The 21,698-nt window shown below is 46.1% G+C and overlaps 1 protein-coding gene across 4 annotated transcripts in view; it reads left to right on the top strand.

Moving 5' to 3' along the window:
- Positions 1 to 20,172, top strand: part of LOC121315378 (palmitoyltransferase ZDHHC14-like) — a 75,920-nt gene extending 55,748 nt beyond the window's left edge. For all 4 annotated transcript variants that reach the window (XM_041249408.1, XM_041249409.1, XM_041249410.1 and 1 more), the window contains exons 8-9: positions 12,839 to 12,938; positions 19,273 to 20,172. In XM_041249408.1, coding sequence (XP_041105342.1) covers positions 12,839 to 12,938; positions 19,273 to 19,674 — 502 coding nt within the window. In that variant the 3' untranslated portion in view covers positions 19,675 to 20,172. The remainder of the gene's footprint in view (positions 1 to 12,838; positions 12,939 to 19,272) is intronic.
- The last annotated feature ends 1,526 nt before the right edge of the window (positions 20,173 to 21,698 follow it).

Raw genomic sequence — 21,698 nt, 5'->3', positions numbered from 1 at the left:
GAGAGAGAGCTCACAGAGGAGTAATCTATCCACAGAGAGAGAGAGGGAGAGAGAGAGCTCACAGAGGAGTAATCTATCCACAGAGAGAGAGAGCGAGCTAGCAGAGGAGAAATCTATCCACAGAGAGAGAGATAGAGAGCTCACAGAGGAGTAATCTATCCACAGAGAGAGAGAGAGAGAGCTCACAGAGGAGTAATCTATCCACAGAGAGAGAGAGAGAGAGCTAACAGAGGAGTAATCTATCCACAGAGAGAGAGAGAGAGCTGACAGAGGAGTAATCTATCCACAGACAGAGAGAGCGAGCTAACAGAGGAGAAATCTATCCACAGAGAGAGAGAGCTCACAGAGGAGTAATCTATCCAGAGAGAGAGAGAGAGAGAGCTAACATAGGAGAAATCTATCCACAGAGAGAGAGATAGAGAGCTGACAGAGGAGTAATCTATCCACAGAGAGAGCGAGAGAGAGAGAGAGAGAAAGAGCGAGCTCACAGAGAAGTAATCTATCCAGAGAGAGAGCTCACAGAGAAGTAATCTATCCAGAGAGAGATAGAGAGCTCACAGAGAAGTAATCTATCCACAAAGAGAGAGAGCTGACAGAGGAGAAATCTATCCAGAGAGAGAGAGAGAAAAAGAGACTTTGACTTTTAAGATCCTTTATTAAATCATTGCAATTAAAATCCATTAAATAACAATAAGGTAAAACACAACACAATTAAGATACTTGCTGGCTCCAGGGAAACCTCCCCACAGCATAAAATCCTAAAAAACATCATGTTCTCCTTTCAAAACAGATTTGAACCAAATAAAAGGATCGTAAAATGTAAATAAAAACAAAATTCCCTATATTAAAAAAATCTAAACAGTGCTTTTCCTGTAAAAACAGATTAAACCCAAAGTAAAAACACTGTAAAACAATAAAACCAAATAAAATTAAAACTAGTTAAACAGTTAAACAGCAGCTCTCCCTCCGCACTCAATGAGCACAAGGCTTCTCCCACACACCACCTCTCCTGAAAGCCCTCCAGACTATTTTAAAATAATTAAAATCCACCATTACCTGGCTAACTACTAAAATACGAAAAAGTCTGACAACCTCTGTTAGTCCTGCCTCTAAAATTTTATTTTTCTTAGATTTTGAAATGGCCAATTTTGCCTGCCCTAAAATAAAGTTAATTAAAACGCTCCTATTCCTTGTTTTAAAACTATAGGAGAACCCAAAACTAAAAATCTCCTTGCTGAAAGTCACCCCAAGAGCTTGCAGGAGCCCCTGCAGGAGGTGAAAGAATGACCCCAGCCTGACACAGTCACTGAACGTGTGGAACACTGTCTCCTCCTCCCCTCAGAAACAGCATTCAGCACTGCTGCTGGGGTCCACTCTGTGGAGGAACCTGCCCGTAGACACAGCACAGTGCAGGATCCTCCACTGCAGGTCCCCTGCTCTCTTGGTGAGGGGCTGTTTGTACAACACCCTCCATGCCGGCTCACTCTCTTCTGCTACCTGTAAATGACTTCTCCATTTTGTGTCCAGAGTCCCTCATAGCTGTTTGGAATGGACTGTTTTAACATGCAGCTCATACAGTTTTTTCCCCTCTGCTGTGTGAAGAGCTATATTTCTAACTCTCTCCACTTTCCCTATTCTCGCTCCATCCCCATCCTCTTCCTCACCTAAACCTGGGGATAAAAAAACCGTAGGGAAAAAGGGGTCCCCTCCCTGATCAGGGGAGACCTGTCTTATCTAACCTGACAAAATCAATTAAAAACAAGTTCTGATCTAGCCCCATTCCTCCTACTCTTCTCAAAAAATAAAAAGCTATCTCTCTCCAGTGAGCACCTTCCTCAGCATACAGGAGCCTTTTCACTGCCTGCAGTCTGAAGGCTGCCACCCTGCTGGCAATGCTGACCAGGCCTTGCCCCTGTTCATCAGTGGGGAGGTACAGAACTGCCAGCCTCAGCCAGTGTCTCCCGCTCCAGAAGAAATCCAGCAGTATTTTCTGGATCTCCTCTACCATTCCCCATGGAGGGTCCAGACATGCCAGCTTGTGCCATAACATGGAGGCCACCAAATTATTGATGACCAGAACCCTCCCCTTGAATGACAGCTGAGCCAGCAGCCCCTGCCAGCTGTGCAGCCACCCCCTCACCTTATCCACTAGGCCCACCCAGTTCCTCTGCATGAACAGCTCTGTCCCAAAGAACACCCCCAGCACCGTAATCCCAGTCCTGTTCCACTGCAGGACCTGAGGCAGTGTGGGGGGGGCCCCCCTCCTGCCAACCACCTGACAGGAAGGTGCTGCATTTTGCCCAGTTTGTCCATGCTGATGATGCTCTCTGAAACACAGCCAAGCTCTCCTTCAGGGCCTGGACGCCCCCATCACTGCACACAAACACGTTCACATCATCAGCGTGGGCTGATACTTTCACACAGACAGGGACGGGTGAGGCAGGCATCTCCCAGCCAGACAACCTGCCCCTCAGAAGATGCAACAGTGGCTCTATAGACAACGAGTACAGCATGCCAGACAGAGAGCAGCCCTGTCTAATGCCTCTGCTCACTGAGAAAGGTTTGCTCAACCCATTATTAATCTTTAAAACACTAAAAACATTAGAATATAAAAGCTCTATGTAAGAGATAAAAACAGGGCAAAACCTGAAGGCTTCCAGGACATTCACAAGGTAGGTGTGGTCGACCCTATCAAAAGCCTTCTGTTGATGAAGGAGACCAATCCCACATTAAAATGACACGTTTCGTCTGTTTGCGAGACACTTGGAAATTATTTTCGAGTCAACACATAACAGCGAAACTGGTCTCCAGTTCTTTAAAAGGCAGAGGTCTCCCTTCTTGGGCAGCAGTGTGATCACTGCCCTGCGGCAGCTGAGAGGCAGTTCTTTTTTCTCCAGACTCTCCTTTAGCACCTGGAAGAAGTCCTCCCCAATCACCGGCCAGAAATGTTTGAAAAACTCAGCGGGGAGGCCCTCTATCCCAGGCGCCTTCCCGCTGGAGAGCTGTGTCATTGCAGTAGTCAGTTCTTTGAAGGAGAGCTCTGTATCCAGTCCACTCTGCTCCTCCTCACTCAGGCTGGGTAGATCCTGGAGCAGGGTCTCTGTGTCCTCAGGATCACACTGTTCTTTTGTGAATAGCTGCTTGTAGAACTGCACCGCCGCCTCACTGATCTCCTCTCTGCTGTGCAGTTCTCTGCCGCAGGGCGTCCGCACACACCTCAGCTGCTGGCTGCACGCTCTCTTCTTCTCCAGGCTAAAGAGGAAGGAAGTAGGAGCGTCCATATCCCTCAGCTCCACGAAGCGAGAACACACCAACGCCCCCTTCACCTGCTCCTCCAGCAAGCTGCCCAACACATTTCCTTTTATTTTTTGTAAGGTTTGCTCATTAGAGTGATCATTATTTTCTAAATTTAGAATGTCTCTCTCTAACTCCCTGACTGCTTTGTCCAGTGACCTGGTTGCCTCCAGAGTGTACTGCTGACAAAAAATTTGAATTTGTTTTTTCCCCAATGTCCCACCATTGCCTTAAATCTTGGTAAATGTTCCTTTGCTTTTGCCAGTCTTTCCAGAACTCTTTAAAAACTTTTCCAAATTTGCAGTCTTTTAATAATTGAATGTTAAAATGCCAGTAAGAAGATGTGTGCCCTTCGGTTGGAATAAGTACATTGACTAACAGGCAGTGGTGGTCCGATAGACTATTGGGAATGATACTTGCCCCTACAAAAAAGGGTGCGGACATCTCCATACGTCAGCCAGATCACTGGACTGTAACACTGCAGTCAGTTCTCTGTTGGGTTGAGGATGTGGCTCCTCAGTATTCCTGTTCTTTGTAAAATCTACAGTGCAATTAAAATCACCCGCAACCACTAATACGTCATCATTATTACATTTTAAAATGGCTTGTTTCAACTTGTTAAACAATACAGTTCTTTCTCTTCCTGTATTTGTGCATAAATATTTATAAAAGTAAAACCAGCTATTTGTGTCTGTACTTTTAAAAGCCGCCCTTTTTCAGTTTCTTCAGCTTGCTTTATACTGACACCCAGGTCTGATTTAAAAAGCAACGCTACTCCCGCGCTGGTGCTGGAGCCGTGACTGAACACACCCTGCCCTCCCCACTCTGACAGCCAGACCGCCTCATTCTCCTGCTCAATGTGCTTCTCCTGCAACATCATAACCCCAGCCCTTTTCTGCTTTAAAAAATCAAATAATTCTGCTCTTTTACAAGACTGTCTACAACCATTAACATTAAAAAAAATAAAAATAGACTTCTTCATGGCAGCTAAAATATTTAAGACCATCAAGTTAAGACAAACACTAAAAAATGAAAATGTCGTATTATAAAAATCCATTTTAAAATGCTGTTTTCGATCGTATCATCTTCTTTACAGTCTGTACTACTTTTTTTAAACGGTATCTCTTCTGCTGATCTAGCTCCTCAAGCGTGGACTTCCTGGAGATTACATGCCAGAATGTAAAAACAATTTAAAATCGGGGGGAAAAAACCTTTTAATGTCCACTCCCCTCTTACCTTTGGTACTGTCAAGAAAGTTACTGAATCTGTTCAGTCTTGAACAAAGACGACTACGCGGCGACCTAATTCAAAATTCTAAAAGGTATTGACAATGTCGACCCAAGGGACTTTTTCGACCTGAAAAAAGAAACAAGGACCAGGGGTCACAAATGGAGATTAGACAAAGGGGCATTCAGAACAGAAAATAGGAGGCACTTTTTTACACAGAGAATTGTGAGGGTCTGGAATCAACTCCCCAGTAATGTTGTTGAAGCTGACACCCTGGGATCCTTCAAGAAGCTGCTTGATGAGATTCTGGGATCAATAAGCTACTAACAACCAATCGAGCAAGATGGGCCGAATGGCTTCCTCTCGTTTGTAAACTTTCTTATGTTCTTAATGTACTGTAATGGATATAGTTTTTTCCTGACAGGTTGGCTATCAGGGACGTCTGAGATTAACGAGGAATCGGATATCCCTGTCACCTGACTCGTACATGCCCTCAATTTCCTCGCCGTCTGCCCCATCTTCAGCAGCCTTGTCGCTCTCCACAGCCACAGCTTCAGCCTCAGTACCCCCCTATCTTACTCCCTGTCTCGTAGTCAGACTGGGGCAGTTCTTTCTATCTCGTAGTCAGACTGGGGCAGTTCTATACGGCTTTCTTCCTCCGGGCAAGGTGGCACAGCCGCCAGGGAAGATGTCAGCTCCTCTTCTGGCATCGGTTAGGGATTGCCTCTGCTCTCCACAACTTTCACGCCGAGAGTCTTCTCTCTGCTGCCCACAGACACTAACTCAGAGTCCCACTTTATTTCTCCTTCTTCAAGCCGTTTGCTTTTCTTTTTCTTTTTTTTGCTACCATTTCAAACTCCTCGTTTTAACCAGCCTCTTCTCCTGAGGCTGCTGGCGCTTGGCTGTGGCTGTGTCTCTTTTGTTGCGGTGTCAACTCGGCTTCAGGCACCGCTGACTCGGGCTCTGCTGACTCGTGCTCTGCTGGTTCCGCTGACTCGGACGTTGCTGGCTCTGGGGGCTGCTCATCCTCCCGTTCTCCCCGATCGCCCCCAACCTCCTCCCTGCCAGGAGCTCCCTTATCCTGCTCTGCTTCAGCTCGATCCCTGTTTCTCGTACACTGTTTTCTTTGATGTCCCTGAGCTCCACATTTTAAACACCTCGCCGTATCAGAGCTGGCAAAAACGACGCAATTCATCCCCTCTACGTTAAAATTGCACTCTATCTCAATAACTAAATTAGGGTCATTTTGTAAAATAAACACTTGCCTTCTAAAAGACAAAACATGTTTCACACTGGGATTTTTACAACCTAGAGTGATCGTCTTAATGAGATACATTAACTTTCCATATCTTTAACTCTCTTTCCAGTAACTCGTTTAAGAAGGGAGGGGCATTAGGCAGTATTGCTTTGGTTACGGGTGTTACTAAAGGTGAAACTTCAATAAAAGACCCCTGGACACTAAAACTCTCCTCCACCAGCTTATTGACCAAATCCACATCGTTTAAAAAAATGACTAGAGTTTTATTCATCCTCAAAGCTGATTTTATTTTCTCAAAGCCTACAACCTCTCCTACTGCCACCAGGCAATCCTCGACCGACACCCTGATATCAGGCACACAGCGGCAGCCATGCCGGCAAGTCAATACCCACCTCCCCCCAAACTATACGCCATATCACAGTTTAGATATAGGTGTCGAGGTGGTGATGGCGAGAGTGTAGCGAGAGGTGATGGCGAGTCGTGATGACAGTGGTGATGGAGACAGAATGGCGAGTGGTGATGGAGAGAGATGGCGAGTGGTGATTGCGAGTGGTGATGGAGAAGAATGACGAGAGTAGTGATGCGAGAGTGTGACGAGAGGTGATGGCGAGTGGTGATGGCGAGAGTGTGACGAGGGTGATGGAGAGAAAACTGCTCCCCACTACCTCGCTCTTCGCTCACCACTACCGCTCTCACACCGCTCTCCACTACCGCTCTCACACCGCTCTCCACTACCGCTCACCACTACCGCTCCCCACTACCGCTCTCACACCGCTCACCACTACCGCTCTCACACCGCTCACCACTACCGCTCTCACACCGCTCACCACTACCGCTCTCACACAGCTCACCACTACCGCTCTCACACAGCTCACCACTACCGCTCTCACACCGCTCGCCACTACCGCTCTCACACTGCTCACCACTATCACTCACCACTACCGCTCTCACACCGCTCGCCACTACCGCTCTCACACCGCTCGCCACTACCGCTCTCACACAGAGAGAGAGAGCTCACAGAGGAGTAATCTATCCACAGAGAGAGAGATAGTGCTCACAGAGGAGTAATCTATCCACTGAGAGAGCTCACAGAGGAGTAATCTATCCACAGAGAGAGAGAGCTCACAGAGCAGTAATCTATCCACAAAGAGAGAGAGCACTATCCACAGAGTGTGATGGCGAGAGTGTGGCGAGTCGTGATGCGAGAGTGTGGCAGGAGTCTATAGGATGGAGAGAGAATGGCTGAGTCGTGATGGCGAGAGTGCTAGCGAGTCGTGATGGCGAGAGTTTGTCGCGAGTCTCAGATGGCGAGAGTGTGCGCGCGGTGATGGCGACAGTGGTGTGGTGATGACGCTCAGCACTCTAGTGTGCGCTCACCACTACTGCTCTCACACCGCTCACCACTACCGCTCTCACACCGCTCAGCACTACCGCTCTCACACCGCTCTCCACTACTGCTCTCACACAGCTCCCCACTACCGCTCTCACACCGCTCACCACTACCGCTCTCACACAGCTCACCACTACCGCTCTCACACAGCTCACCACTACCGCTCTCACACAGCTCACCTCTACCGCTCTCACACAGCTCACCACTACCGCTCTCACACCGCTCACCACTACCGCTCTCACACAGCTCACCACTACCGCTCGTGTGGCTCCGTGGTGATGACGATAGTGCTCTCACATACCAAGCTGTAGCACATGGCGAGAGCTGTCCACTAGAGCTGATTGCGAGAGTCTCAGCGAGGTGTTAATCGCGAAGTGCTCACCACTACGTGATGACGAGAACCGGCTCACAGCGAGAGGTGACCGCGTAGCCACTACCGGTGATGGCGAGAGTGTGGAGAAGACTGAGTGCGAGTGATGGTAAGCTCTGATGGAGAGAGAATGGCCAGTAGTGATGCGAGACCGCTGTGGCGAGAGGTGATGGCGAGTGTGGTGGGCTGAGGAGAGCTCTCACAGTGGTCCCCACGAGAGTGTAGCTAACGCTCCACTGGCGAGTGGTGATGGCGAGAGTGATGCGAGAGTGTGATGGAGAGAGAATGGCGAGGGGTGATGGCGAAAGTGTGGCGAGGGGTGATGAGATAAGAATGGCGAGTTACCGCTCTCCACTACCGCTCACCACTACCGCTCTCACACCGCTCACCACTACCGCTCTCACACCGCTCACCACTACCTCTCTCACACCGCTCACCACTACCGCTCTCACACCGCTCAGCACTACCGCTCTCACACCGCTCACCACTACCGCTCTCACACCGCTCACCACTACCGCTCTCACACCGCTCACCACTACCGCTCTCACACCGCTCAGCACTACCGCTCTCACACCGCTCACCACTACCGCTCTCACACCGCTCACCACTACCGCTCTCACACCGCTCACCACTACCGCTCTCACACCGCTCTCCACTACCGCTCTCACACCGCTCTCCACTACCGCTCTCACACCGCTCACCACTACCGCTCTCACACCGCTCACCACTACCGCTCACCACTACCGCTCTCACTACCGCTCACCACTACCGCTCTCACACCGCTCTCCACTACCGCTCACCACTACCGCTCTCACACCGCTCACCACTACCGCTCTCACACCGCTCTCCACTACCGCTCACCACTACCGCTCTCACACCGCTCTCCACTACCGCTCTCACACCGCTCGCCACTACCGCTCTCACACCGCTCTGACACACTACCCTCGCTCAGATAGGTGAAGCTCTCTGTACCGCTGTCCTGAGTACCCTCATACGAGAGTGTGCGAGTCGTGATACCAGAGTGTGGCGCTCTGGTCCTGACGAGATAATGTGCGAGTCGTGATTAAATTTCTCAGAGAGTGTTCTCAAACCCGCTCACGATCACGAGAGTGTAGCTAGGGGTGACTGGCGAGAGCGTGTCGCGAGTGGTGATGGACTATCCGCTCTCAAGTGTCACGAGAGCTCCGCTCACCACTACCGCTCTCACACCGCTCACCACTACCGCTCTCACACCGCTCGCCACTACCGCTCTCACACCGCTCACCACTACCGCTCTCACACCGCTCTACCGCTCTCACACCGCTCACCACTACCGCTCTCACACCGCTCACCACTACCGCTCTCACACCGCTCACCACTACTGCTCTCACACCGCTCACCACTACCGCTCGGTCTCTCACTAGAGCTCTCACAACACTCTCCACTACAATCTCACACCGCTCACCCCACCTACCACTCTCACGCTCCCTCCACACCGTCTCCGGTATATACTCTCACAACAACGCCACGCACTCCACTCACCGCTACCGCTCTCACAGTGCTCCCACTACGCTGTGTCACACCGCTCAGCCTACCACAGCTCCCCACTCTCCTCACACACCGCTCACCACTACGCCTCTCACACCGGCGAGCTCCTGCAGCACTGATCCACGAGACTCAGTGACACTCACCACAGCTATCGCTCCACTACCGGCGCCTCAGTGCAACCGCTCTCACCCTATCTATCACCACTAGAGATGCGAGCGCTTATCGCGCCACAGAGTATGGCACTGCTCGCGAAGACTAGAGTCTCTCACATTAGAGGTGTGCGAGTGGTCTATCACGAGAGTGTCCTCAGATGCCAAAGTGTCTCGAGTCTGTGATGGCGTAATCTATCCACAAAGAGAGAGTGATAGCGTCTCTCAGTAGCTCGAAGCTTTCTCTCTAAGGTCGATAGTCTCATATTGTGATAGTGTCTCAGAGTGTTGCTACAGAGACTAGAGAGCTCACAGAGGAGTAATCTATCCACAGAGAGAGACCATAGTGCTCACAGAGGAGTAATCTATCCACAGATAAGAGAGAGCTCACAGAGCAGTAATCTATCCACAGAGAGAGAGAGCTCACAGAGCAGTAATCTATCCACACACAGAGAGAGCTCACAGAGCAGTAATCTATCCACAAAGAGAGATCTTACAGAGCAGTAATCTATCCACACAGAGCAGTAATCTATCCACACACAGAGAGCTCACAGAGCAGTAATCTATCCACACACAGAGAGAGCTCACAGAGCAGTAATCTATCCACACACAGAGAGAGCTCACAGAGCAGTAATCTATCCACAAAGAGAGAGAGCTCACAGAGCAGTAATCTATCCACATAGAGAGAGAGAGCTCACAGAGCAGTAATCTATCCATATAGAGAGAGAGCTCACAGAGCAGTAATCTATCCCAAAGAGAGAGAGAGCTCACAGAGCAGTAATCTATCCATATAGAGAGAGAGAGCTCACAGAGCAGTAATCTATCCATATAGAGAGAGAGCTCACAGAGCAGTAATCTATCCATATAGAGAGAGAGAGCTCACAGAGCAGTAATCTATCCACATAGAGAGAGAGCTCACAGAGCAGTAATCTATCCATATAGAGAGAGAGCTCACAGAGCAGTAATCTATCCATATAGAGAGAGAGAGCACACAGAGCAGTAATCTATCCACAAAGAGAGAGCACACAGAGCAGTAATCTATCCATATAGAGAGAGAGCTCACAGAGGAGTAATCTATCCACAGAGAGACAGAGAGCTCACAGAGCAGTAATCTATCCAGAGAGAGAGAGAGAGAGCTCACAGAGCAGTAATCTATCCACAGAGAGAGAGAGAGCTCACAGAGCAGTAATCTATCCATATAGAGAGAGAGCTCACAGAGCAGTAATCTATCCATATAGAGAGAGAGAGCTCACAGAGCAGTAATCTATCCATATAGAGAGAGAGCTCACAGAGCAGTAATCTATCCATAGAGAGAGAGCTCACAGAGCAGTAATCTATCCATATAGAGAGAGAGCTCACAGAACAGTAATCTTTCCATATAGAGAGAGAGCTCACAGAGCAGTAATCTATCCATATAGAGAAAGCTCATGATTTTATTAATGGGGTATATTGACAGATAAAAAATGTTTCCCCCATAAACCAACATTGTATTTAATCCCTCTGCATGAGCTGCTATATGTTATTTTTCAGTGTATCAATAATAGAAGTTGGAGGCAGCTTACGGTAGAGAAATGAACATTCAATTCTCTGGCAACAGCTCTGGTGGACATTCCTGCAGTCAGCATGCCAATTGCATGATCCCTCAAAACTTGAGACATCTGTGGCATTGTGTAGTGTGACAAAACTGCACATTTTAGAGTGGCCTTTTATTGTCCCCAGCACAAGGTTCACCTGTGTAATGATCATGCTGTTTAATCAGCTTCTTGATATGCCACACCTGTCAGGTGGATGGATTATCTTGGCAAAGGAGAAATGCTCACTAACAGGGATGTAAACAAATTTGTGCACAAAATTTGAGAGAAATAAGCTTTTTGTGCGTATGGAAAATTTCTGGGATCTTTTATTTCAGCTCATGAAACATGGGTCCAGCACTTTACATGTTGCGTTTATATTTTTGTTCAGTGTAGCTTTCAGCTGCTTGTTGGAATAATTATGGAAGAAGGCAGTGTCTTGATGGAAAGTAAACTGCTTTACCAGAGAATGGCTTGGATTAAACAACTTCATGGGATCTTAGATTTTCCTGGGTCAGAAGTTCTACGTGCAGCTATGCTAATGTACCGTGCTATTGAATTCAATGTTACAGTAATGGTGTAAATAAAGTAAATGCAATGTATCATCTGCTATTGTCTGCAGTCATAACCAGTCATGATAACATCCTGTATGTGTGTAATTCATGATAACATCCTGTATGTGTGTAATTCATGATAACATCCTGTATGTGTGTAATTCATGATAACATCCTGTATGTGTGTAATTAATGATAACATCCTGTATGTGTGTAATTCATGATACAGCTCTGTATGTGTGTAATTCATGATACAGCTCTGTATGTGTGTAATTCATGATACAGCTCTGTATGTGTGTAATTCATGATACAGCTCTGTATGTGTGTAATTCATGATACAGCTCTGTATGTGTGTAATTCATGATACAGCTCTGTATGTGTGTAATTCATGATACAGCTCTGTATGTGTGTAATTCATGATACAGCTCTGTATGTGTGTAATTCATGATACAGCTCTGTATGTGTGTAATTCATGATACAGCTCTGTATGTGTGTAATTCATGATACGGCTCTGTATGTGTGTAATTCATGATACGGCTCTGTATGTGTGTAATTCATGATACAGCTCTGTATGTGTGTAATTCATGATACAGCTCTGTATGTGTGTAATTCATGATACAGCTCTGTATGTGTGTAATTCATGATACAGCTCTGTATGTGTGTAATTCATGATACAGCTCTGTATGTGTGTAATTCATGATACAGCTCTGTATGTGTGTAATTCATGATACAGCTCTGTATGTGTGTAATTCATGATACGGCTCTGTATGTGTGTAATTCATGATACGGCTCTGTATGTGTGTAATTCATGATACGGCTCTGTATGTGTGTAATTCATGATACGGCTCTGTATGTGTGTAATTCATGATACGGCTCTGTATGTGTGTAATTCATGATACGGCTCTGTATGTGTGTAATTCATGATACGGCTCTGTATGTGTGTAATTCATGATACAGCTCTGTATGTGTGTAATTCATGATACAGCTCTGTATGTGTGTAATTCATGATACAGCTCTGTATGTGTGTAATTCATGATACAGCTCTGTATGTGTGTAATTCATGATACAGTTCTGTATGTGTGTAATTCATGATACAGCTCTGTATGTGTGTAATTCATGATACAGTTCTGTATGTGTGTAATTCATGATACAGCTCTGTATGTGTGTAATTCATGATACAGCTCTGTATGTGTGTAATTCATGATACAGCTCTGTATGTGTGTAATTCATGATACAGCTCTGTATGTGTGTAATTCATGATACAGCTCTGTATGTGTGTAATTCATGATACAGCTCTGTATGTGTGTAATTCATGATACAGCCCTGTATGTGTGTAATTCATGATACAGGGTAACAGATTGCAACGGTAGCGTAAGGTACAGTAGATTTGCCTCTGTCTAGATTAGGCATTTTTTGTTTTTAGCAAGTAGCATCTTTTTATTTATTTGAAATATAATAAGATGTAAACTTTTTTTTCATTTTATTTTCTCTTTTGTAGTTTAATTGACAGAAGAGGCTTTATTCAGCCAGATGCACCACAGTCAGTAACGCCTAATGGAATCACTGTGTATGGGCCGACACAGTCTCATAGCAACATGGTAAGCACCATCCCATAATACTGTCATTAAGAATTGTCTAATGGAATCACTGTGTATGGGGCGACACAGTCTCATAGCAACATGGTAAGCACCATCCCATAATACTGTCATTGAGAATTGTCTAATGGAATCACTGTGTATGGGGCGACACAGTCTCATAGCAACATGGTAAGCACCATCCCATAATACTGTCATTAAGAATTGTCTAATGGAATCACTGTGTATGGGGCGACACAGTCTCATAGCAACATGGTAAGCACCATCCCATAATACTGTCATTGAGAATTGTCTAATGGAATCACTGTGTATGGGGCGACACAGTCTCATAGCAACATGGTAAGCACCATCCCATAATACTGTCATTGAGAATTGTCTAATGGAATCATGGTGTATGGGCCGACACAGTCTCATAGCAACATGGTAAGCACCCCCCCATAGTACCGTCATTGAGAATTGTCTTGCTGTTTGTTCACTTGCATGCCTCTCCCATCCTGTTCTAACACCACACCTTCTAGCCTGTTTAAAAAGTACATAGAAGGTTTTATTAAAGCCTCAAAACCTTTCAAGCAGTCTCCTCTGATTCAATGCCTGGCACGATAGCATTGTTAAGAATCTCACAGCTCCCCTTGTGATACAATACTGCAACTTCAGAGAAACGTGACATTATGGTTGTGTTTCAAAGACCAGAGTAGGATAATATCTCAACCGGGATTGACCACCTATTACATTGCAAATACGCCACAAGCACGCACATGCATTTAAACAACGGCTTTGCAGCATGTTTGTGTTTGTTTTCTAATTGAATATGGTATCACTTTGCTTAAAAAAAGAAAAAAGTTTTTAGATTATCTATCTATCTATTTATCTGTATATTGTAGTATGCAGCAGGGCTGGTAGGTGACGTAATCACATACAAAGACATAAGCCCAATATGCAAAGGAGCCGGCTCTTTTGTACAGCGTTATCGGCGCTATGCTTCAGTGAGAGAGGTCCCGGGTTCACGCCCGCCCTCCGCCTATGTGTGGATTGCCTCTCCCTGTGTGAGGCGCCTGCCTGCGTTAACCTAGTTTGCTACAATATACAGTTGCAAAAGTATTCAGACCCCTGACCAATTTTCTCATATTACTGAATTACAAGTGGTACATTGAAATTTCGTTCTGTTCAATATTTTATTTTAAAACACTTAAACTTAAAATCAATTATTGTAACATGACATTGGTTTTATGTTGGGAAATATTTTTAAGAAAAATAAAAAACTGAAATATCTTGCTTGCATAAGTATTCAACCCCCACACATTAATATTTGGTAGAGCTAATCTATGCATTTGTATTACTTTATCTCTAACTTCTGTAGAATGCTCTTTGGTCTTCATTTTCCTTCAGATTCACAGCCTTACCAATGATCCTTCAACAGTGGGGTTTTTATCCAGAAAATGTGACAGCAACTTTAATGGTTCACAGGTGCAGGCCAATGGTAAGGTAATTGTGTCCTCGTTAGGGCAATTTCTTTCATTGGTGCAAACTGGGAGCTTCCACAGCACAGGGGTTGAATATTTATGCAAGCAAGATATTTCAGTTTTTTAATTTTTTTATAAAATATTTCCCAGCATAAAACCAGTGTCACCTTACAATAGTTGATTCTGAGTTTCAGTATTTAAAAATAAAATATCAAACAGAACGAAATTTCAATGTACCATTTGTAACTCTGTAATATCGGTCAGGGGTCTGAATACTTTTGCAAGGCACTGATATATATATATATATATATATATATATATATATATATATATATATTATATATTATATATATATATACACACACACACACAGTGCTACCCCGTTATAATGCAACGTGTTGGAGTGCAGAATCAGTTAGAACCTGGTAATGTCATGGCTCCCATTTCCCCCATAATGCACTTTGACTCACAAACGTTGGGTGAACTTTTCAGAAATACAGTATGAAGCATGGCAGACAGCAAAAAAAGAAAATCTTTTTCTTCTAAAATGAAACTCTATGCGGTGGACCAAGTAAGAAATGGTGAAACAAGCAGCAGTCAAAAGATATACATGTTGCAGAGACGCGCTTCTGTGAGAGTGAGACGCAGTGCTGTGAGTGAGACGCGCTGCTGTGTGAGTGAGACGCTGTGTGAGTGTGCTGTTGTGAGAGTGAGACACGCTGCTATGAGAGTGAGATGCAGTGCTGTGAGAGTGAGACGCGCTGCTGTGTGAGTGTGCTGCTGTGTGAGTGAGACGCAGTGCTGTGAGACGCTGCTGTGAGAGTGAGACGCAGTGCTGTGTGCATGTGCTGCTATGTGAGTGAGACGCAGTGCTGTGTGAGTGTGCTGCTGTGAGAGTGAGACACAGTGCACGCAGACGCAGTGCGTGTGAGTGTCACTACTGCTGTGAGAAGTGAGACGACAGTGCGGTGTGACTGTGAGTGTGCTGCTGTGAGTGAGACGCAGTGCTGTGTGAGTGTGCTGCTGTGTTGAGTGAGATGCAGTGCTGTGTGTGTGCTGCTGTGAGAGTGAGACGCAGTGCTGTGTGAGTGTGCTGCTGTGAGAGTGAGACGCAGTGCTGTGTGTGTGCTGCTGTGAGAGTGAGACGCAGTGCTGTGTGAGTGTGCTGCTGTGAGAGTGAGACGCAGTGCTGTGTGAGTGTGCTGCTGTGAGAGTGAGACAGTGCTGTGTGAGTGTGCTGCTGTGTGAGAGTGAGACGCAGTGCTGTGTGAGTGTGCTGCTGTGAGTGAGATGCAGTGCTGTGTGAGTGTGCTGCTGTGAGAGTGAGATGCAGTGCTGTGTGTGTGCTGCTGTGAGAGTGAGACGCAGTGCTGTGTGAGTGTGCTGCTGTGAGAGTGAGATGCAGTGCTGTGTGTGTGCTGCTGTGAGAGTGAGACGCAGTGCTGTGTGAGTGTGCTGCTGTGAGAGTGAGACGCAGTGCTGTGTGCGTGTGCTGCTGTGTGAGTGAGACGCAGTGCTGTGTGAGTGTGCTGCTGTGAGAGTGAGACGCAGTGCTGTGTGAGTGTGCTGCTGTGAGAGTGAGACGCAGTGCTGTGTGAGTGTGCTGCTGTGAGAGTGAGACGCAGTGCTGTGTGAGTGTGCTGCTGTGACAGTGAGACGCAGTGCTGTGTGTGTGCTGCTGTGAGAGTGAGACGCAGTGCTGTGTGAGTGTTCTGCTGTGAGTGAGATGCAGTGCTGTGTGTGTGCTGCTGTGAGAGTGAGACGCAGTGCTGTGTGAGTGTGCTGCTGTGTGAGTGAGACGCAGTGCTGTGTGAGTGTGCTGCTGTGAGAGTGAGACGCAGTGGTGTGAGGGAGACGCAGTGCTGTGTGAGTGTGCTGCTGTGAGTGAGATGCAGTGCTGTGTGAGTGTGCTGCTGTGAGAGTGAGATGCAGTGCTGTGTGTGTGCTGCTGTGAGAGTGAGACGCAGTGCTGTGTGAGTGTTCTGCTGTGAGTGAGATGCAGTGCTGTGTGTGTGCTGCTGTGAGAGTGAGACGCAGTGCTGTGTGAGTGTGCTGCTGTGAGAGTGAGATGCAGTGCTGTGTGTGTGCTGCTGTGAGAGTGAGACGCAGTGCTGTGTGAGTGTGCTGCTGTGAGAGTGAGATGCAGTGCTGTGTGTGTGCTGCTGTGAGAGTGAGACGCAGTGCTGTGTGAGTGTGCTGCTGTGAGAGTGAGACGCAGTGCTGTGTGAGTGTGCTGCTGTGAGAGTGAGACGCAGTGCTGTGTGAGTGTGCTGCTGTGAGAGTGAGACATAGTGGTGTGAGGGAGACGCAGTGCTGTGTGAGTGTGCTGCTGTGAGAGTGAGATGCAGTGCTGTGTGAGTGTGCTGCTGTGAGAGTGAGACGCAGTGGTGTGAGTGAGACGCAGTGCTGTGTGAGTGTGCTGCTGTGAGAGTGAGACGCAGTGCTGTGTGAGTGTGCTGCTGTGAGAGTGAGACGCAGTGCTGTGTGTGTGCTGCTGTGAGAGTGAGACGCAGTGCTGTGTGAGTGTGCTGCTGTGAGAGTGAGATGCAGTGCTGTGTGTGTGCTGCTGTGAGAGTGAGACGCAGTGCTGTGTGAGTGTGCTGCTGTGAGAGTGAGACGCAGTGCTGTGTGAGTGTGCTGCTGTGAGAGTGAGACGCAGTGCTGTGTGAGTGTGCTGCTGTGAGAGTGAGATGCAGTGCTGTGTGTGTGCTGCTGTGAGAGTGAGACGCAGTGCTGTGTGGGTGTGCTGCTGTGAGAGTGAGATGCAGTGCTGTGTGAGTGTGCTGCTGTGAGAGTGAGACGCAGTGCTGTGTGAGTGTGCTGCTGTGAGAGTGAGATGCAGTGCTGTGTGAGTGTGCTGCTGTGAGAGTGAGACGCAGTGCTGTGTGAGTGTGCTGCTGTGAGAGTGAGATGCAGTGCTGTGTGAGTGTGCTGCTGTGAGAGTGAGATGCAGTGCTGTGTGAGTGTGCTGCTGTGAGAATGAGACACAGTGGTGTGAGGGAGACGCAGTGCTGTGTGAGTGTGCTGCTGTGAGAGCGCAAGACTCTTGTTTTTGGTGTGGCCCAGGCTAAAAGGATGTGAATAACCATCCCAATAAACCGTGGATTTGAGTACTTGCACATTGTGTGTGTCCTTTCTTCCTTTTCCACTGTAGGCTACAATATTAATTTGGCTTGTGGGCATTGTAAATCATTTTGGGAAGAAAAGTGCCAATTATCGGGTTAAGGCAAAACACAAATAAAGTGGTCTCCTTCCTATGGACCCCGACCCCCCCATTATAACAGGGTAGCACAGTATGTAGGGAACGTTTGCCTTATGTAAAACTCAGCTACTATATATATATGTGTGTGTGTGGGGGTTATACAATCCTACAATAAAGGCAAAGGGAAGCCGCACACTCAAACATACATCAAAATGCATTAAGAACAAAACCAATGTTTTGCCTGCAAAGCCTTCATCAGGGTTTAGAGCCATTAATAGTGTGGGTTTTTTTATAGACAAAGTAGCAGATGTTAACAATCAACAAATTAAGAAGTCACAATCAGTCTACATAACTCATAGCTGTATAAAGACATATTCGATTGAAAGAAGTGATTAATTAAAGGTAAGTATAGAATCACTTGGTAATGTTGTGTAATTCATCAATATTAATAGTGCAAAAGAGAAAGCTAATAAATAACAAATTATACTTTATAATGGATGATTGTAATGCCTAATTGTTAGCTTTTTTTATTTAATTTAACTAAATGAAATTAACAATTTAACAAAAACACAATTTTTATTATTGAAATTTTAAACACATCTGTAAATGTATAAAATTAAAATGTATCATAGAAGAAAAGCAATAATAATAATAATAATAATAATAATAATAATAATAATTTAAAGGAACGGTCAAAGATCGAAATCAGTATTCATACCATTAGGAATAAGATTTTTTAGAGTTTGGATCCAAAAAGCTTCTCTTTTGAGAGAAAGGTATCGGTCACCATCTCTCCTTGAAAATTCAACCTTTTCTATACCAAAATATCAAAGAGATGAAATCGAATGTTTGGCTTCTATAAAATGGGCAGCAGGGTGAAACGTCTCTCTCTCTTTCATAGTCATGGTTATAGGTTCAGGTAAATATATGAACTGAGCCTGGCCATTAGCTATTGCAGCATGCCATTTACATATAAATTCAGCCCTAGGCTATGCAGGCCCTTGGTACTGTACCTGTGTAACTGTAAAAGTAGAAATTAAAAGAGTATCTGTTAGTGCCATTAAATTCTACTGGACAGCAAATGTATTGCATTTGTAGGGTGTCTCTAATTACAACAGAATTGATTTTGCACAGTTGCTTCATGAGATGACAACTCTTGTTAAAGAAAAAAAAAAAGATGGTTTTATAAAGCAGTTGTGAAGTGACAGTCAGATGCACGCACATGCTTTTCACATTCCAAAAGATAGATAGTGCACAGCAATACTAATAAAGCAGGTAAAGCATTTTCTGATACTGTTCTCTTGAAATGTTCATCTCCCGATGTGTCTTTTGTTCAAAGTATTTAATCAGAACACCCTTCTATTTGTGTCCATCGTAAAACCCTGTCCTAAGATGTTCTAATGAGTTTGGCCCATTGGGAGTACATTAACATGTATTCTTTATTAGCATGTTATTATGAGATCACTTTGGATCCAGTCCCTAAATATTCACCCTGTATTTTTCTAGGGATTTTTTTCCAAAAATTAAGCAAAGTAACTAAAGTGTCGTTGTCTTCTTTTTCTCCCCTCCCACCCACCCTTCTGTTTCAAACACCCTGACCTGTTTGTGTCCCTCCCTCCACTCCCACTGTGTATGTGTGTGCGTCATTTCACTGTTCCTTCTTCCATTGCCACAGTGCGACCAGGACCAGTGCATTCAGAGCACTAAATTAGTTTTGCAGGCTGCAGCCACACCCCTGTTGCAGACTGAGCCCCAGCTAGCCCGTGATGAGCCACCCCTCCCGGGGAAGATTCCCCTCAGCACCCCCTGTGCCCCCCTCACCCTTGGGCAGCCCACCCCGCCATCCTCCATGCCAAACCTGTCGGGCAACACCACACTGTCAGACATGCTGCCAACACGGGAGGAGCAGGGAGGACCGCACTTCCTGACCCCAGAGGAGGTCCCCTCTACGCTGGGAGTGCTCTCTTCTGGAAGCTCCCTGATTCACAGCCACACCATGCATGTGCTCAACCTGGCCAGCCAGGACTCTCTGCATGAAGACTCGATGCGAGGTCTTGTCAAGCTGAGCTCCGTCTGAGCCCATCCTTCCCATTGAAATCTCTGTGATATTCCCAGGACAGACTGGAATGGACACGCACTGGGACTCCCCTTTTGGAAGCTTGTGTTTTGGTTCTTGGTTAAATGCTGCCTTGGGGAGCCTTCAGTTTATACAGGCCAGTCATGCCAGACTTGAGGCACAATTCTAGGTGTTATTCCACAATGGGGTTCATCAGATGATCATGCAAGACATTGTGACACACCATGCAGAATGCCCCTGAACTGAAACGCATTGTTTGGTAAAGCAGTGAATGTGGACACAATGGGCTTATTATACACACAATGGCTCTTATACTGTGCAAGTGTCTAACCCATAGTCTGGCTGTTTGTTGTTTTTATATTCAATTCTGTGCCGTTCTGGACTAAGATACATGATTTTCCTGTTTTAAGGTTGAGAGTGAAGGTCCTTCAGCCATTTCAAGAATTCTACAGATAAAGAAATCTGCAGGAATAAACTGCTTTTTTCTGTTTTATATTCATGACTTTAATACTGATTTGTAAAACATTTTCCTGACACGTTTATATATACATAAATATTGGGCATATAAAGCTATATATATATATATATATATATATAATATAACATTACCACAATATTGTCGCCTTTCTTTATCGTGAATCCCTTTGACAGTGTATCAGCAGCATCATGTGGCATGTCATTTAATCTTGTTTAAAGTGGTTAAAATGATGGTATTGTGTTGTGCCATATCACCATTTTATTATCTCCAACTGTTAGATTTCCTGTGGACATGAATAAACTTAATCTGGAGTTTCTGATACTTGACATGTGTGGTCTCAGAAAATCAATCGTACATTTTCAGTTTAATGTGTTCTGTTGTTTTTAACCATTCAACCATAGGTTTTTAACCATAGGTTTGATTCGATTTACTTCAATGGCTTGTTATCTTCTGTATCTTTTTCATAGGTGTTAAAGCAAGGTATTTCAAAGTTCACTCCATGTTTGGCACAGAGAACTACATGATCTGTGTGCAGCTGTTTACACTCCATTCACAACCTACAGCCCTCCTGCAAGGGAACACAAGGTTTGTTCTGTGCAGTACTGTTGAATAGCTCTATGTACATCACCAGTGATGTGTCCCAACAGGCCAAATGTGCACTTGCTCTTGTGTTCTAGTTTGCTAAGAGCAGCAGCTTCTACTAACCGACAAACCGGAAGCATCTGTGAAGGACGTGCTGCTGAAGGAGTGGTTTGAATGTAGATAAAGTGGCAGAGTGTCGCTGCTATTATAAACAGTGCACTGTGCTCCTTCCGAAGAGGGAACTGCTGGATCCAAATCAATGTGTGTAAAGCATGGTTTTATTCAGAGCTCTGCTCAATCACACTGTTGTATAAGCAGCTAAACTTCATTTCGATTCTCACACTTCACTTACTAAGCAGGTCCCCCTCACTGGGAATGCACAGACTGTAACACAGGTCCCCATCACTGGGAATGCACAGACTGTAACACAGGTCCCCATCACTGGGAATGCACAGACTGTAACACAGGTCCATGTCACTGGGAATGCACAGACTGTAACACAGGTCCCCGTCACTGGGAATGCACAGACTGTAACACAGGTCCACGTCACTGGGAATGCACAGACTGTAACACAGGTCCCCGTCACTGGGAACGCACAGACTGTAACACAGGTCCCCGTCACTGGGAATGCAGACTGTAACACAGGTCCATGTCACTGGGAATGCACAGACTGTAACACAGGTCCCCATCACTGGGAATGCACAGACTGTAACACAGGTCCATGTCACTGGGAATGCACAGACTGTAACACAGGTCCCCGTCACTGGGAATGCACAGACTGTAACACAGGTCCCCGTCACTGGGAATGCACAGACTGTAACACAGGTCCCCGTCACTGGGAATGCACAGACTGTAACACAGGTCCATGTCACTGGGAATGCACAGACTGTAACACAGGTCCCCGTCACTGGGAACGCACAGACTGTAACACAGGTCCCCGTCACTGGGAATGCAGACTGTAACA

Source organism: Polyodon spathula, chromosome 5 (genome assembly GCF_017654505.1).
Source record: "Polyodon spathula isolate WHYD16114869_AA chromosome 5, ASM1765450v1, whole genome shotgun sequence".
Lineage (NCBI taxonomy): Eukaryota > Metazoa > Chordata > Actinopteri > Acipenseriformes > Polyodontidae > Polyodon > Polyodon spathula.
Note: the sequence above shows the minus strand (reverse complement) of the source record. Positions and strands in the feature narration are given on the sequence as shown.